Source organism: Oncorhynchus mykiss, chromosome 3 (genome assembly GCF_057628025.1).
Source record: "Oncorhynchus mykiss isolate SJ-2025 chromosome 3, ASM5762802v1, whole genome shotgun sequence".
Taxonomy (NCBI): Eukaryota; Metazoa; Chordata; class Actinopteri; order Salmoniformes; family Salmonidae; genus Oncorhynchus; species Oncorhynchus mykiss.
In genome coordinates this window covers 21,261,301-21,279,128 of record NC_143024.1, presented here as the reverse complement: position 1 = coordinate 21,279,128, position 17,828 = coordinate 21,261,301, and the positions used below count along the sequence as shown (strand labels likewise).

Below are 17,828 nucleotides of genomic sequence, written 5' to 3'. Positions count from 1 at the left end.
GACAGACGTAGGTTTACCATGTTGAGAAATAAGGTGATGAAAGAAATCAGACAGGCCAAGGCAAACTTTTTTATTAACATAATTTGTGAAGCAAAGGGCAATTCTAAACTGATCTGGGAGAATCTAAAAAAGTTAACAGGGAAAGACCATAGTAACACTGCAAAAAGACTAGAAATCATGGTGAATAACAATCTAACACAGGATGCAGTCAAAATAGCAATAGCCTTCAATTCGTACTTTATTGACTCTGTCAGGGTACTGACACAGAACTCCTCCACTGGTTTCTTGGGCTCAGTGCTAGTAAATGATGCTCAACCTGTCTTCATCATAAGGGAGGTTTCTGAGTCAAAGGTGAACAAGGTGATTAGCTCACTAAAGAACTCTAAAACCAAAGATGTGTTTGGGCTGGACTCTACCTTTCTTAAAAACTACAAAGAGTCACTCATTGGCCCCATTACTAAGGTCACCAACACATCTATTGGTCTCGGGGTGTTTCCAAGGGTATGTAAGTCAGCCATAATAACGTCCATCTTTAAATCAGGCGACCCTGCTGACGTGAGTAACTATAGGCCCATTAGTATACTACCTGTGGTGTCAACAACTGATTGCCCACCTCAACAACAGCACCTTCATATTACACTCCATGCAGTTTGGCTTCAGAGCGAAACACTCCACAGAAACAGCCAACTGCTTTCTTCTGGAAAATGTGAAGTCCAAGATGGACAAAGGGGGCGTTGTTGGGGCTGTGTTTCTGGACCTAAGGAAGGCTTTTGATACTGTTAACTATGAGATTCTCATCACAAAATTGTCCAAGTTCAACTTTTCCCCTGATGCCTTGAGATGGATGAAATCATACCTTGAAGGCAGAACTCAGTGTGTCAGAGTGAGCAATGAGCTGTCGCCCACTTTTAGCTATGATGTGGGCGTGCCCCAAGGGTCAATACTGGGGCCCCTCCTGTTCAGCCTGTACATTAATGATCTGCCTTCTGTCTGTACTGGGTCTGAAGTTAAAATTTATGCAGATGATACAGTAATATATGTGCATGTAAAGAGCAAACAACAAGCTGCACAAGAACTCACTACTGTAATGGTCCAGGTTACAAAGTGGCTCAGTGACTCGTGTTTGCATCTCAATGTGAAAAAACTGTGGGCCTAACAAAGAGGGCAACAGATGTTACTGAGCCAGATGTCTATGTGTCAGGGGGTAAGCTCCAGGTGGTATCTGATTTTAAGTACCTTTGCATCATACTCTCTTTTAAAATGCATGTGAAAAAGGTCATTCAAATAACCAAATTCAACCTAGCTAATTTCCGATTTATATGAAATTGTTTGACTACAGAGGAAGTTTGCCTGTACTTCAAATCTATGATACTCCTCCACTTAACATACTGCTTGACTAGTTGGGCCCAAGCTTGCTGTACAACATTAAGACCTATTCAGTCAGTCTATAAACAGGCTCTCAAAGTGCTTGATAGGAAGCCCAATAGCCATCATCACTGTTACATCCTCAGAAAGCATGAGCTCCTGAGTTGGGAAAATCTTGTGCAATACACCGACGCATGTCTTGTATTCAAGATCCTAAATGGCCTGGCTCCCCCTCCACTCAGTACTTTTGTTACACAGAAAACCCAAACATATGGCAGCAAATCCACAAGGTCTGCCATGAGAGGTGACTGTATAGTTCCCTTAAGGAAAAGCACCTTTAGTAAATCTGTTTTCTCTGTGAGAGCTTCCCATGTCTGGAATGCACTGCCATCAGACACACATAATTGCACCACATATCACACTTTCACAAAATGGTTGAAGGCATGGCTAAAGGTCAATCAGATTTGTGAACATGGTCCCTAGCTGTGTGTTGCCGCTTTCCATGTTGTCTGTAGCTTGTGAGGTGTGGAAACACTTTGTTGCTTTTATGAATTTTGTCTTGCTGCTTTTTGTTCTATGTTGCTATGTCTGTATGCTACGTCTTGCTTGTCCTATGTTGCTCAGTCTGTATGCTATGTCTTGCTTGTCCTATGTTGCTCAGTCTGTATGCTATGTCTTGCTTGTCCTATGTCTCTATTGTCTATACTGTAATTGTTTTTAATAACCTGCCCAGGGACTGCGGTTGAAAATTAGCCAGCTGGCTAAAACCGGCACTTTTACTGAAACGTTGATTAATGTCCCCTGTCCCTGTAAAAATAAAATAAACTCAAACTCAAACACTTTACATGTTGAGTTCATATTTTTGTTAGTATACATACAACTCATTTTAAAGCTTGATTTAATGTATTATGAATTATGCCACGTAGGGGAGTGAAAATGTAAGGGAGTTACCCCACATTTCTCTTTATCTCTCTTTTTAATGTAAGAGTCAAGTTTCACCCCTAAACCAAGAACAGATTTACGATTTTATTCACAATGCACTTTGTATTTAGCAGGTAAGAAAGTTCCATTGAAATTGAGTTCTTGTTATTTAGCGATATTGAACAGAAGTGTGTGTTCATTTATACTACTTTATTTGTATGGTTTGAAAAGGTATGTATGTACCTTTTTATTTGAAATTGTGTTGTTGTTTCATGGCCAAATTTATAAAACATTTCTCAAATTCCTTTTTTATCCAAATGTTATATTAGGCTAATGTAACATTTGCTGTAATAACATTGTGGCTTTGGAAGTGTTTGATCTGGCTGTGTTTCTATCAGTAGACGTTGTCTGTGAATACTGCACACGGATCAGAAACGATTTGATACTATTTGTAAATAAAAACCTTGATGTGGCTGTTTGAATGTTTGTTAACTAATCAATTTATGTTCTTGAATCCCATTCTAACCTCAGACTGCACCTGACGTCTTGTTTGACCTGTCTGCTTCCCTCACTGCTGATAGCCTGCTACTAACACCCAGCACACACAATCAATCTCTCAGCAACCCAATGTGGCCACACTACAGTACCCACAGGTCACCACATCAGGGCAGGCGGCGCTAGAGATTGGGTGGCCTATACCAGTGGAGGGCTGCTGAGGGGAGGTTGGCTCATATAATGGCTAGAACGGAGCGAATGGAATGGTATCAAACTATGTGTTTGATATATTTGATACTAGTCTACTCATTCCGCTCCAGCCATTACCACGAGTCCATCCTCCCAAATTAAGGTGCCACCAACCTCTTGTGTCCTATAACGTGGAGATTTGCTTGATTGACCCCATTTGACCTTGTTATCCATGCAGGCACTCACAGCTCAGGTGTGAACTTAGACCTAAAAGTCTAATAATAATCACTCAAACACACAGGAGTATTGTCTCAGTTCACTTTTTATTGTTTCACAACAGTTGACTGGCACCCGTGTACCATGGTTTTGTTTTTGCTACATATAGCACAGATGACCTATCCATCTTTACATTGCTGTAAAACAAAAATAAATAATAAATCAAACACTATCCCAGGAAGTAGTGGTGGTGGGGTCTGGGGGACAGAAGTAGTGGTGGTGGGGTCTGGGGGACAGAAGTAGTGGTGGTGGGGTCTGGGGGACAGAAGTAGTGGTGGTGGGGTCTGGGGGACAGAAGTAGTGGTGGTGGGGTCTGGGTGACAGAAGTAGTGGTGGTGGGGTCTGGGTGACAGAAGTAGTGATGGTGGGGTCTGGGGGACAGAAGTAGTGATGGTGGGGTCTGGGGGACAGAAGTAGTGGTGGTGGGGTCTGGGGGACAGAAGTAGTGATGGTGGGGTCTGGGGGACAGAAGTAGTGGTGGTGGGGTCTGGGGGACAGAAGTAGTGGTGGTGGGGTCTGGGGGACAGAAGTAGTGATGGTGGGGTCTGGGGGACAGAAGTAGTGGTGGTGGGGTCTGGGGGACAGAAGTAGTGATGGTGGGGTCTGGGGGACAGAAGTAGTGATGGTGGGGTCTGGGGGACAGAAGTAGTGGTGGTGGGGTCTGGGGGACAGAAGTAGTGGTGGTGGGGTCTGGGGGACAGAAGTAGTGGTGGTGGGGTCTGGGGGACAGAAGTAGTGATGGTGGGGTCTGGGGGACAGAAGTAGTGATGTTGGGGTCTGGGGGACAGAAGTAGTGGTGGTGGGGTCTGGGGGACAGAAGTAGTGATGTTGGGGTCTGGGGGACAGAAGTAGTGATGGTGGGGTCTGGGGGACAGAAGTAGTGGTGGTGGGGTCTGGGGGACAGAAGTAGTGATGGTGGGGTCTGGGGGACAGAAGTAGTGATGGTGGGGTCTGGGGGACAGAAGTAGTGGTGGTGGGGTCTGGGGGACAGAAGTAGTGGTGGTGGGGTCTGGGGGACAGAAGTAGTGGTGGTGGGGTCTGGGGGACAGAAGTAGTGGTGGTGGGGTCTGGGGGACAGAAGTAGTGATGGTGGGGTCTGGGGGACAGAAGTAGTGGTGGTGGGGTCTGGGGGACAGAAGTAGTGGTGGTGGGGTCTGGGGGACATAAGTATTCATTAGTGTCCTTACTCACAAAAGTCTGTCTCAGTGTGACGTCCCAACTCCATTTTGGCAACTTTGCACTTCAAGAATACCCAGATAGGTCTACTGTGTTTCAGTATCGTGTAGTGTACAGCAGCCCTGCCTGTAGGTTGGCTCGCTGCTGTGTGTCTGTCACACCAAACACTCAGAGAATAACTAGAGAAGACTAAGAGATCATTTTTTTTGCACCTAGACTTTCCTATGTAAACAACATTTAGAGTAAAACTTCTGTAGTTTTGTTATCAGAGCTGGAAGTGATCAAAATATGGATTTGTAAAGCCTTCATCACAACCAGTGAGGATGATGCAGGACAGCCCGGCCACCACTGGAGTCTACTACAGATAGTTAGTATTGCCAATCTAAAAGTTACAGCTCTTTAAAGCCTGTATAATGCTTAAATATTGATAAAGTGCAGCAGACAATCCTAATTCTGCATTTTCCATATTCAGTCTAATGAAATGTTAATCCAATGAAACACAACTAATGCAAATATCTACGAGTCAATTCGGGCTTAATGTATCATTAGACATGTATCCTTAACATTGTTATTCATTTAATACATTTTAATATTTCAGCAATTACATAATATTGAAAGATATATTAGTGCTCCATGTTTGTTGTCCTTTTCAATTCAATCACATTAAGAGGAATCTGATGCCTTTTCCTGGCTTGACTGATGATTAAACTTCAGAACCATCATTTCAGATTTCAGTTCTCATATTAGACAGGTCGTTTCAGACTTATCATAGGGTGATGTCCCAATAACCACCCATAGCTTGCTTTTCTTTTAAGTCACAGATCTGACAGGATTGGATGGGCATCAGTATTATGAAGGACACCTATCCAGCCCTTTCATATATCCATGATGGTTATGGTGGAAAGAAAGCCATTACAGGCGTCTGGGACACGTTTGTGCTTCAGTGAGCCTCATTCATTCAGGCTCTTAGAGGGTAATAGAGGTTCCTTCAGGACGGTGCAACATTATCAACAGTACCGATAGAAATAGAATGTATAGAACTGACAGGATTCCCTGTTCCATACCACATAGAACCATGCCTGTTCTATATTAGACATTTCTATCCTAAATGTTCTGTGATGTCATCACTCTCCTGTCCTGAATAATCTAAATGTTCCAATTGGAGGTTGATTCTATTGTGTCAACAGGGAACACTAACACTCTTTCTCAAATGCACCCAACACTAACACGAGTCTGGTCCATCTGTGTGTATGAAGGATTAACCCTCATCTCCACATGCAGTTCTACAGTAGCTCTTACAAAACAAAAGATGTAACAAACAAAAATAAACAATAAATTAAATCTATGTATGTTGTAAACAATATTCTAACAAGTATTCACAAAAAAATGAAGTATACATTGTAATAAGCTGCCGTTGTAACTTCTTAAAAACCCAATTCTATAATACGCTACAGTGGGTTAACAGTTTACGTGTCTGTATGAGGGAGTTTATTAACAGTCTTGTGAAGGAAACGCCAGTGGTCATTGACAAGAGTCGTCGTCTTTTAGTGTTCACTGCTCAATTGTTGCCTTATTGGTCAGTTCTTCTGGGAACATTTCCCATAGATCGTTGATCATAACAAATTTAACATGAGAATGACATTTTTATGGTCTAAGCAGTAAGGACCAGCGTCATCTCCTTCACAGAGGCTACAGTATTAAAGTGGCACTTTGATAATGCTGATATAGACATGCTAACCTGGAGCCAAGATGTTAGAGTAAAGCACAGCAGACCACTAGGGCTGCATCTTAACAGGTTAAAGTGGCTTCCTCAGCCGCCGGGCATTCTGTCCTTCACACAGTGACCGGTTAGAACTGGACCGTTGCCCCAATGTTAGATCAGTTACAGATGGAGAGGAAGTCACTTCAGACTGATGAGTTGCAGCCTGTTTGTGATGGACGGTTCAGTGGTCCTGCTTGCTACCCTGAATAAAATACATATTTATTTCACAGTTCACTTCAACTTCACGGAAAAGAAGGAAGGAGAGATGTAGTGACGAGAAGGAGGCTTTGAGTGAGTGAACTAACTGTAGTATATAGGGTAGTAGTGGACACTTTGTAGTGTGGTAGCGTACAGAGCAGCCGCTAGCAGCAGCAGACAGTAGCGGATGAGTGGTGAACTCCTGAACTGCCGGTTTGTGCTGGCCAGTCTCTTAAACAGGATAGCAACAAGTCCTCCTCATAAAGAAAGAAAGAGGGGGAAAAAAAGTGAGGAATTAAATTAATCTAGGGAGGAGAGAAAGGCTTGTGTCCCAAGTTGGAATGAGAGATGAAGAGGAGAGAGGAAGAAGGGAATGTTCTACGGTTGTTCCTCCTTCTTTAACGATATGCGTTTCTTCCTGGCAGCCAGCATCTCATAGAAGGGGTCCACGCTGACCGCAGAGCTGGAGAGAGGGATGGAAGAAACAGAAACAGAAGAAAGTTAGTCTGATGCATTTCTAAATATATCCATCCATACACCCTACTCTCCCTTCATGCCTGCCTGCCTCCCTCCCTACGTACTTGATGTGGTGGATCCATTCGTCTTTCTCCTCAGGTGTGGGAGCAGAGATGCGGTACACGTTGTGGTTCCCCTCCACCACTCTGCCGTCTGCCTCCGTCTTACAGGCCTTGATCAGCTGACCACGGTTGTTGGGGATGTACAGCTCAAAGCAGTTCTGGGAGGGAAGAGCAGGAGTCAGGAGAAATGGTGCAGTGATCATGTCCTATGTTGACATTCTAAATGTATTGATAACAAACTCACAGGTTTCCTGGGGTCTTCAACCTCCCGGATACTCAGGTTCTCTAGGGGAATGATACCTCTGGGCTCCTTATCCTGAACACACACATTATACACACTGTAGTACAGAACACTGATCCACGTTACAATGTTCTGTTACATAGCTCTTTACTCTCTCTGTAATGGATTACATTTCCATCACATTGCTCTACAGTGGCACTTTGGCAGCTTCAATGTTGACTTACTGTAGTATACTCAAAGTAGTAAAGGCAGTTGTCTGTGAGAATGAACCATCTTCTTTTCCAGGTCTTCACCCGTCCTCCTGAAATACGAACAGACCAATAGAGGCATGAGACAGGGTGGTATCTGGAGGTCAGCAGAATACCAACTGGACTGGAGAAACTCATTCCACTTGACTGCTCCACATACTGAAGTAAATACTCCATTACTACACATCACCTTCAGGATATTACAGTTATTCAGACAGCTTGTATAGCCTTACATGTCCAATGTTACTGTGCCTTTGTATGTCAATTCATCTCACATGGTAATATCTGACATCTGATGTCTGTCAAAAGGCATATGTGGACAATAACTTTTCTTCTATATGCCTGTTGGCCATTTTGGTTCCATAAGAATGATAGTGTTTCTCATGGACCCATTCTCCCAGTACATACCTCCTGAGAAACAAGCGGCAGCAGCAGAGTGTGGAAATCACAGGGAGAAGCAGAGACAACAGGGACCAGAGGTTTTGGGGGAGGGAGGGAGAAGACGGCAGAGATATTAGTGACAAACAGATCACAGACCCCACCATGCGAGAGGAGACGGTTCAGACTGCCATGATGCAAGAGAGTGAGGTACTGAGGGAAGCTCCATGTAGAAGTCGCTCATAGACACATATCTAGCATCAGTTTACTGTGGCCCAATCCTAATCTTAACATAGCGGAGAAAACACAAACTGATCTTATATGAGAATCCAAGGGCAGCTCCCTCAGTATGGACAATTGTGTCTATTTACCCATCATGCAATGGCAGTCTTGAGATCATAATACATGGACGATGTTTTAGGCAACATTGCTGGACAACAAGTCTGGCAATATTGCCTCAGAACATTGGCGGTGTATCATTATCTTTAGTGTAAACTTGAGAGAGAAGGAAGCAGGCACATAACAGCACAAAGCCTTAGGAGAGAGAGCACACAAGTTTACGCTCACTATCCAAAAACCCTGGGGCTGATCAGGACCGTTACAGACATTACAGAATGTTAATATGTTTTTAAGCCATCCAAATAATCCATATTTGGTTTTGAAACCACCTTGAGGTGATCAGCAGAGAGAAGCCGCAGTACCCCCTCCCGCCACCCGGCATCGCCACGGCCAGCTCACCTAGTTTGAGGAGCCAGCCCTCTCTGTCGGGGTTGAAGAAGGTGTGTGTCAGGTCGTTCCCATCATCCTCAGGGATCTTGAAGGGCTCGTTCTTGATGCTGTCATAAAGATTCTGTGGTAGACAGAGACAAGAGACATTCAGAGGGGTTGGGTTAAATGCGAAAGACAGATTTCAGTTGAATGCATTCCGTTGTACAACTGGTATCCCCCTTTCCTTTCCATTGAGGAGAGACTAACAGCAGGGAGATTCACTATAACACACTGATATATTCATCCAAACTGATGAAAAAAGATGAACAATCACTCAGTCAAGAGCCAACGACACCTCACTTCCACAGAAACTCCCCTAGCCCCTCCCCATAGCTCCTATGTTCCCCTCCCTCACTCACTCTGAGCAGGTCCTCTGGCAGGTCTCCACCCTCGTTGATGCCTCTGTTCATGGAGATGAAGCGGTCCAATCCAGGCTTGTCTCTCACGTTGGGGTTGTGGAGGCTGGTGTTCAGCATGATGATAGCAAACGACAGCACATAGCACGTATCTGAGGAGAGAGCGGAACCATAGGATGAGAAGTGGCTAGTAGACCTCTGTGTTGTAACAACGGTAAGTGTGTGTACCAGTGCTCTGGAAGACCCCAGGGTTGCAGTGACAGTATCTCTGGGCAAAGGCCTCCATCATCCTGTCAATCTTCTGAGCCTCGCCAGGCAGACGGAAACTCCACAGGAACTGCCTGCAGGGTTCACACAAAGGTCAGAGGTCAAAAGGTCAGCGAGAGCTCTGGCTGTCATGGTAACAAAGATGCCGATGTAGTGTTTTTATCCTCTACAATTTGAAATTGATGTAGTGTTTTTATTAAATGTCAGAGCTTATCATAGAGGACACCCCAGCTTACCTGAGAGCCTGGACCAGGTTGAGATCAGTGAACTCGTGAAGGTCAACAAACGCCTGCAGAACCTTGAGATTAAAGTCCTCCCTAAAGGAGAGAAGAGGAACGTAGACTTCTGATGCTGTTCAGCCCAACAATAACAAAGACAATAGCAAGGTAGAGAGGGGGAATGGTTACCTCTCTCCCAGGTAGTCTCCTATCGCAGTCTTGTTGAGTCCCTCTCCTTTGTACAGGAACTGGGCAACATCCTCTTGAGTGTGTCTGAGCAACTCATTCTCCACCAGGAACACAATACCCTACACAGACAGACACACAGACAGAGAAACTACAATCAAAAGAGAGTAAACGCTTCAAGAGATTGATGAGAAGACAGACAGGAGAGGGGTTGTGGTGAAAGAGAGGGGTTGTGGTGGGAGGGGGTTGTAGAGTAAAGCTGATCAGATTTATGTATCCATTCCATGTCCCCTTTTCACCTTTTTGGGGTCCATGTTAAACTTCTTCCTTCCCATGGCCACATGCCTGTTCTTCTGTAGAGTTTTACTGCAGGGAGGAAAGACAAGGAGTAGATCTCATTCAACACAATACCTCTCCATCAATTATACAATTATACATACAGTTAGGGGGTAATGTAGAGGACAGAGTGGGGAAGTCACACTAAAATAGCTCTTAGAAATGCTACATTGACTGAAAACACATTTGCAGCTATGACCTGGGGAAGTTGCCGGGGAGAGGAGAATAGTCGAAGAAGCCAATAGGAAGCTATAATTTTTTACATAAACTTAAAAGTGAAGTTGCCATAGATGCAATATTGAGTAAATGCAGAGGTAACCTGAATGCATAGGAAGTTATTTTGGGAAACACGGCTGTCACATGGGCTCTCTCTAATCATCCCATTATAATTCAACTTCAGATACACCAGGGAAGAGGGACTGTGCTACACACTGAATAATGGAACTGAAATATTCAGGGGACCATCTGTGTTTTTCTCACCTGCCCTCTGTGCTGGTCTCCAGTCCTTCCACCTCTATGATGGCCTCTCTGAGCTCGTCTCTGAGCCTCTGGATCTCCTGCAGCAGAGCTCCCTTCCTACGACGGATGTCCTCCAGCTCAGAGCGCTCCTCTGGACTCAGGTCTACCGGGACTGTAGGGAAGGAGGGAGAAGAGGGGTGAGAGAATAAAAAGATGGATGGGGATAGAAAAACAGGGAGCATGGAAATGGGAGAGAATGGGAAAATGGTGGGGACAGAGAGAACTAAGTTAAAATTGACCTGAAATAGGACAGTATTCAAAGTCTGTTTGCTACTGTGCATTTCTTACTGAAAACAATAAGAAGTTTGAGTAAAAGCCGTGTTTTACAAAACACAACTAGTCATATCCAATCCCATTTTCCAAACAGTTATTCAATTTCCCCTCTCTATTCTTGCTAGTTTCTCCACTCACTGACCTGTACCTAATTCCTCCATTTTGGTTGTCTAGTCAAATGGAAATGTGTGGAAAATCAGGCGGTTGATGACGTGCGTCTCATTGCAGCCTTGATATACTGGAGCACTCAACCTTACAGCCTATTCATTGATAAAGAACAGTTCACAGAGCTCAGAAAACCAACTAGTATTGCACAGAAGTAGCCTATCAACACAGAACAGAAGTACTGTAGATAAGAGGAAAAACAAAGTTTAAAATCAAATAAGCCAAAACACTGGCTGCAGGGCTTTCACTCTGAAACATTCCATGGAATCCTGACAATCTCTAATGTGACAGCGGGAGTGGTTAGACATGACAAATACTAGTTGGGGACAGAGATAAGATCTACATAAAAAAATTAGTTTACACGTCCTCCCTTTCGGCATATGTGAACTATGCAGGACAATTTGCACAAAAAAAGTATTAATTCCAAATGACACTTCTCTCTAGCTACTGTCAATCCTCAGATGTTTTCAACTAAAGTAACTAAATGGATTAGGCGTGTTATCAGTGCTGCACTGATTTTTGTAGCTTCTTCGCTCAGAGGATAGATTATTTTTTCTAACACAGCACTAACACACCTGTTTAGACTAATTATGAAGCCACTATCTAATTAGTTGTATCAGGTCAGGTGTGTTAGTGCTGGAACAACGATGTGCAGCCCTCTGGGTCCCCAGCCTAGACTGGAGTTTAAAAAAATAGAGGCGACAGTATCGCTGCAAACCGCAGTACTACCTCGGTAGAGTGACCAGCCACTATAGTGCCACAATGGGGTTCATGTGTTTAGGATGCTAAATGACATCTGTAAGTCAACAACCCCGCCCCTCAGAATGAGGTGAATAACGAGCTAGCTAAGTTATTCAATGTTTTGATTCTTGACGGACAGTGGGTAAGTTTAACGTGAAATAGTAACCAATACTGTAATGAATAATGTTAGCTAGCTATTTGGATGAGTGGTCAAACTACAATAAGTAGTTGGCTACAACTAGTTACCCAGTAAGCCTAAAGAGTTAGCTAGCTTGCTAACTAGCGAGTTAACGTTAGCCAGTACTGTATTATTAGCTTACGTCGACTGCGGTTATATGGGACTCTCATATGAGAAACATGCAGTACATTATAATATATACAACATTAATATTGTTTAGTGACAACTGTGCTCTAATTGTGTAGTGAAATGCCTGCTGTTACAACTACCTGGCTAGCTAAGTGTTATTATAAGCGAAGCGTTAGCGTAGTGATACTTACTGTAGTCCAGGTCATCCATTTTTGGCGCTTTGCTTTTAGGCATAAATATTTCAGAGTCGACTGTCATTCAATAAATTAAAAAGTAATGGATATATATGAAAATATATCCTCCAAATAAAAAGGAAATAAATAAATAACCAGCCTTGCGTACCGAAACCTGGGGCACAGACAAAGGAGGTGGTGGTACAGGAAGTGACGCTAACTTTTTGTTTTAAATAAACACGTCCTCCCTTTCGACCATTTTTGTAAGGAACTTCTGAACCCAGAAAGAAGCCACACAACCAAAGACACTGATAACAAGCCACTTTCATATGTGACACAAACATCTGAGGTTGTTTTGGCCAATATAGTATAACTTGGTTTATTTTCCAATAACTGCCTGGAAAATGGGTCACTGTATGTTTTTTATTTTTTTTTATTAAAGGTTCAATGCAGCCGTTTTAAAAAATCTCAATATCAAATCATTCCTGGGTAATAATTTAAGTAAAATCCAATTTTATTGGTCACATACACATTTGTAGCAGATTTTATTGCGGGTGTAGCGAAATGCTTGTGTCCCTAGCTCCAACAGTGCAGTTGTATCTAACAATTCACAACAATACACACATCTTAAAGTAAAATAATGAAATTAAGAAATACATATTTGATCGAGCAATGTCGGAGTGGCATTGACTAAAATATAGTAGAATAGAATACAGTATATACATATGAGATTAGTATATTAAGTACCTTACTGTGATTATTTTTGTTCATTTTAATTGAAAACAAACTAAAATAACTTTTTTAGCAAAGAGTAATTTCACAAACACATTTTGCTTGGACTGAGTGGGGAGGATAAAAAAAAAACTTGCTGTTATTGGCAAAATAGTTTAACTCTCTTGTTAAGATTGAATCCTTCTACATCGGCTCTGACGCTCGTCGGATGTGGCAGGACTTGAAAACTATTACAGACTACAAAGGTAAACCCAGACGCGAGCTGCCCAGTGACGCAAGACTACCAGACGAGCTAAATGCCCTTTATGCTTGCTTCGAGGCAAGCAACACTGAAGCAAGCACGAGAGCACCTGCTGTTCTGGACGACTGTATGATAACGCTCTCGATAGCCGATGTGAGCAAGACCTTTAAACAGGTCAACATTCACAAAGCCACGGGGCCAGACGGATTACTAGGACGTGTACTCAAAGCATGCGCAGACCAACTGGCAAGTGTCTTCACTGACATTTTCAACCTCTCCCTGACCGAGTCTGTAATACCTACATGTTTCAAGCAGACCACCAAAGTCCCTGTGCCCAGGAAGCGAAGGTAACCTGCCTAAATGATTACCACCCCGTAGCACCCACATTTGTAGCCATGAAGTGCTTTTAAAGGCTGGTCATAGCTCACATCAACAGCATCCTCCCGGATACCCAAGACCACCTCCAATTCGCATACCGCCCCAATTGCACTCCACACTGCCCTTTCCCACCTGGACAAAAGGAACACCTATTTGAGAATGCTGTTCATTGACTACAGTGTTCAACACCATAGTGCCCACTAAGCTAAGGACCCTGGGACTAAACATCTCCCTCTGCCACATTGATCCTCAACACTGGGGCCCCTCAGGGGTGTGTACTTAGTCCCCTCCTGTACTCCCTGTTCACCCACAACTGCGTGGCCAAGCACGACTCCAACACCATTAAGTTTGCTGACGACACAACAGTAGTAGGCCTGATCACCGACAACGATGAGACAGCCCATAAGGAAGTCAGAGACCTGGCAGTGTGGTGCCAGGACAACAGCCTCTCCCTCAATGTGAGCAAGACAAAGGAGCTGATCGTGGACTACAGGAAAAGGCGGGCCGAATAGGCCCCCATTTAACATCGACGGGGCTGTAGTGGAGCGGGTCGAGAGTTTCAAGTTCCTTGGTGTCCACATCACCAACAAACTATCATGGTCCAAACACACCAAGACAGTTGTGAAGAGGGCACGACAACACCTTTTCCCCCTTACGAGACGGAAAAGATTTGGCATGGGTCTCCAGATCCTCAAAGTTCTGACCCCCTCCAATTGGTTTGTACACTGTTGCTTCTCGCTGTTTATTATCAATGCATAGTCACTTCACCCCTCCCTACATGTACAAAATACCTCAACTAACCTGTACCCCCGCACATAGACTCGGTACCAGGACACCCTGTATATAGCCTTGTTGTTATTTTGTGTTATTTTTATTTTGTAGTTTATTTGGTAAATATTTTCTTAATTCTTTCTTGAACTCTCATCTGATCTACCAACATAGACAGGGCTCTAACTCCTCTAGCTCCACAATGAAATAGGGTGCAGGCCAGGCAGCAGGCTGTTAGCCAGCTAGCTAGCTTAGTGGAGTCTGTCACTAGCACAGTCAGTGTAGTCAGCTCAGCTATCCCCATTGAGACCATGTCTGTGCCTCGACCTAGGTTGGGCAAAACTAAACATGGCGGTGTTCGCCTTAGCAATCTCACTAGGATAAAGACCTCCTCCATTCCTGCCATTATTGAAAGAGATCATGATACCTCACATCTCAAAATAGCTTCTAGTCATGAAATCAGTTAACCACCAAACTGAGGAACTCAATTTAACCTTGCAGTTGCACCCCAAAAAACTAAAAACATTTGTCATAAACTAGCTCCCTGGTATATAGAAAATACCCGAGCTCTGAAGCAAGCTTCCAGAAAATTGGAACGGAAATGGTGACACACCAAACTGGATGTCTTCCGACTAGCTTGGAAAGACAGTACCGTGCAGTATCGAAGAGCCCTCACTGCTGCTCGATTACCATATTTTTCCAACTTAATTGAGGAAAATAAGAACAATCTGAAATTTCTCTTTGATACTGTCGCAAAGCTAACTAAAAAGCAGCATTCCCCAAGTGAGGATGGCTTTCACTTCAGCAGTAATCAATTCATAAAGTTCTTTGAGGAAAAATTAATGATCATTAGAAAGCAAATTACGGACTCCTCTTTAAATCTGCGTATTCCTCCAAAGCTCAGTTGTCCTGAGTCTGCACAACTCTGCCAGGACCTAGGATCAAGGGAGCCACTCAAGTGTTTTAGTACTATATCTCTTGACACAATAATGAAAATAATCATGGCCTCTAAATCTTCAAGCTGCATACTGGACCCTATTCCAACTAAACTACTGAAAGAGCTGCTTCCTGTGCTTGGGCCTCCTATGTTGAACATAATAAACGGCTCTCTATCCACCGGATGTGTACCAAACTCACTAAAAGTGGCAGTAATAAAGCCTCTTGAAAAAGCCAAACCATGACCCAGAAAATATAAAAAACTAATCGGCCTATATCGAATCTTACATTCCTCTCAAAAATTTTGGAAAAAGCTGTTGCGCGGCAACTCACTGCCTTCCTGAAGACAAACAATGTATACGAAATGCTTCAGTCTGGTTTTAGACCCCATCATAGCACTGAGACTGCACTTGTGAAGGTGGTAAATTACCTTTTAATGGTGTCAGACCGAGGCTCTGCATCTGTCCTCGTGCTCCTAGACATTAGTGCTGCTTTTGATACCATCGATCAGCACATTATTTTGGAGAGATTGGAAACCCAAATTGGTCTACACGGACAAGTTCTGGCCTGGTTTAGATCTTATCTGTCGGAAAGATATCAGTTTGTCTCTGTGAATGGTTTGTCCTCTGACAAACCAACTGTAAATTTCAGTGTTCCTCAAGGTTCCGTTTTAGGGACACTATTGTTTTCACTATATATTTTACCTCTTGGGGATGTCATTCGAAAACATAATGTTAACTTTCACTGCTATGCGGATGACACACAGCTGTACATTTCAATGAAACATGGTGAAGCCCCAAAATTGCCCTCGCTAGAAGCCTGTATTTCAGACATAAGGAAGTGGATGGCTGCAAACTTTCTACTTTTAAACTCGGACAAAACGGAGATGCTTGTTCTAGGTCCCAAGAAACAAAGAGAGCTTCTGTTGAATTAATCTTGATGGTTGTACAGTTGTCTCAAATAAAACTTTGAAAGACCTCAGCGTTACTCTGGACCCTGATCTCTCTTTTGACGAACATATCAAGACTGTTTCAAGGACAGCTTTTTCCCGTCTACGTAACATTGCAAAAATCTGGGCCTCCCGGGTGGCGCAGTGGTTAAGGGCGCTGTACTGCAGCGCCAGCTGTGCCATCAGAGTCCCTGGGTTCGCACCCAGGCTCTGTCGTAACCGGCCGCGACCGGGAGGTCCATGGGGCGACGCACAATTGGCCTAGCGTCGCCCGGGTTAGGGAAGGCTTAGTCGGTAGGGGTGTCCTTGTCTCATCGCGCACCAGCGACTCCTGTGGCGGGCTGGGCGCAGTGTGCGCTAACCAGGTGCACGGTGTTTCCTCCGGCGCATTGGTGCGGCTGGATTCCGGGTTGGATGCGTGCTGTGTTAAGAAGCAGTGCGGCTTGGTTGGGTTGTGTATCGGAGGACGCATGACTTTCAACCTTCGTCTCTCCCGAGCCCGTACGGGAGTTGTAGCGATGAGACAAGATAGTAGCTACTACAACAATTGGATACCACGAAATTGGGGAGAAAAAGGGGTAAAATTCAAAAAAAAAAAAAAAAAAAAACATTGCAAAAATCTGAAAATTTCTGTCCAAAAATGATGCAGAAAATGTAATCCATGCTTTTGTTACTTCTAGGTTAGACTACTGCAATGCTCTACTTTCCGGCTACCCGGATAAAGCACTAAATAAACTTCAGTTAGTGTTAAATACGGCTGCTAGAATCCCGACTACAACCAAAAAATGTGATTATTACTCCAGTGCTAGCCTCCCTACACTGGCTTCCTGTTAAGGCAAGGGCAGGCCTCCTAATTGTCCCTAGAATTTCTAAGCAAACAGCTGGAGGCAGGGCTTTCTCCTATATAGCTCCATTTTATGGAATGCCTACCCATGTGAGAGACGCAGACTCGGTCTCAACCTTTAAGTCTTTACTAAAGACTCATCTCTTCAGTGGGTCATGTGATTGAGTGTAGTCTGGCCCAGGAGTGTGAAGGTGAACGGAAAGGCTCTGGAGCAACGAACCGCCCTTGCTGTCTCTGCCTGGCCGGTTCCCCTCTCTCCACTGGGATTCTCTGCCTCTAACCCTATTACAGGGGCTGAGTCACTGGCTTACTGGTGCTCTTTCATGCCGTCTCTAGGAAGGGTGCGTCACTTGAGTGGGTCGAGTCACTGACGTGATCTTCCTGTCTGGGTTGGCGCCCCGGCGGAGATCTTTGTGGGCTATACTTGGCCTTGTCTCAGGATGGTAAGTTGGTGGTTGAAGATATCCCTCTAGTGGTGTGGGGGCTGTGCTTTGGCAAATTGGGGCCACAGTGTCTCCTGTCTCAGCCTTCAATATTTATTCTGCAGTAGTTTGTGTCGGGGGCTAGGGTTAGTTTGTTATATCTGGAGTACTTCTCCTGTCTTGTCCTGTGTGAATTTAAGAATGCTCTCTCTATTTCTCTCTTTCTTTCTCTCTCTCGGAGGACCTGAGCCGTAGCACCATGCCTCAGGACTACCTGGCATGATAACTCCTTGCTGTCCCCAATCCAGCTGGCCGTGCTGCTGCTCCGGTTTCAACTGTTCTGCCTGCGGCTATGGAACCTTGACCTGTTCACCGGATGTGCTACCTGTCCCAGACCTGCTGTTTTCAACTCTCTAGACAGC

At 44.2% G+C, this 17,828-nt stretch overlaps 1 protein-coding gene and 1 long non-coding RNA gene across 4 annotated transcripts; both read right to left on the bottom strand.

Moving 5' to 3' along the window:
* Window positions 1-4,978: 4,978 nt before the first annotated feature.
* Window positions 4,979-12,362, bottom strand: LOC110508641 (cytohesin-2). 3 transcript variants are annotated; one of them, XM_021589316.3, is made up of 12 exons: window positions 12,155-12,362; window positions 10,439-10,589; window positions 9,922-9,988; window positions 9,626-9,744; window positions 9,455-9,535; window positions 9,180-9,292; window positions 8,955-9,103; window positions 8,566-8,677; window positions 7,426-7,502; window positions 7,205-7,276; window positions 6,964-7,118; window positions 4,979-6,845 (listed from the first exon to the last, which is right to left on the bottom strand). In XM_021589316.3, exons 1-12 carry the CDS (start codon window positions 12,219-12,221, stop codon window positions 6,761-6,763), a joined length of 1,248 nt encoding a protein of 415 aa, XP_021444991.1. In that variant the 5' UTR covers window positions 12,222-12,362; the 3' UTR covers window positions 4,979-6,760. The 3 variants fall into 3 exon arrangements, with proteins under 3 accessions (XP_021444991.1, XP_090080620.1, XP_090080625.1); XM_090224494.1 differs by lacking the exon at window positions 12,155-12,362 and adding an exon at window positions 10,893-11,005; XM_090224499.1 differs by lacking the exons at window positions 4,979-6,845; window positions 6,964-7,118; window positions 7,205-7,276; window positions 7,426-7,502; window positions 8,566-8,677 and having other exon boundaries at window positions 8,991-9,292; window positions 12,155-12,349.
* Window positions 12,363-12,551: 189 nt separating this feature from the next.
* LOC149984451 (uncharacterized) lies at window positions 12,552-17,489 on the bottom strand. The gene is made up of 2 exons (XR_016492656.1): window positions 15,693-17,489; window positions 12,552-15,360 (listed from the first exon to the last, which is right to left on the bottom strand). It is a non-coding gene; the product is annotated as an uncharacterized LOC149984451 (long non-coding RNA).
* Window positions 17,490-17,828: the final 339 nt, after the last annotated feature.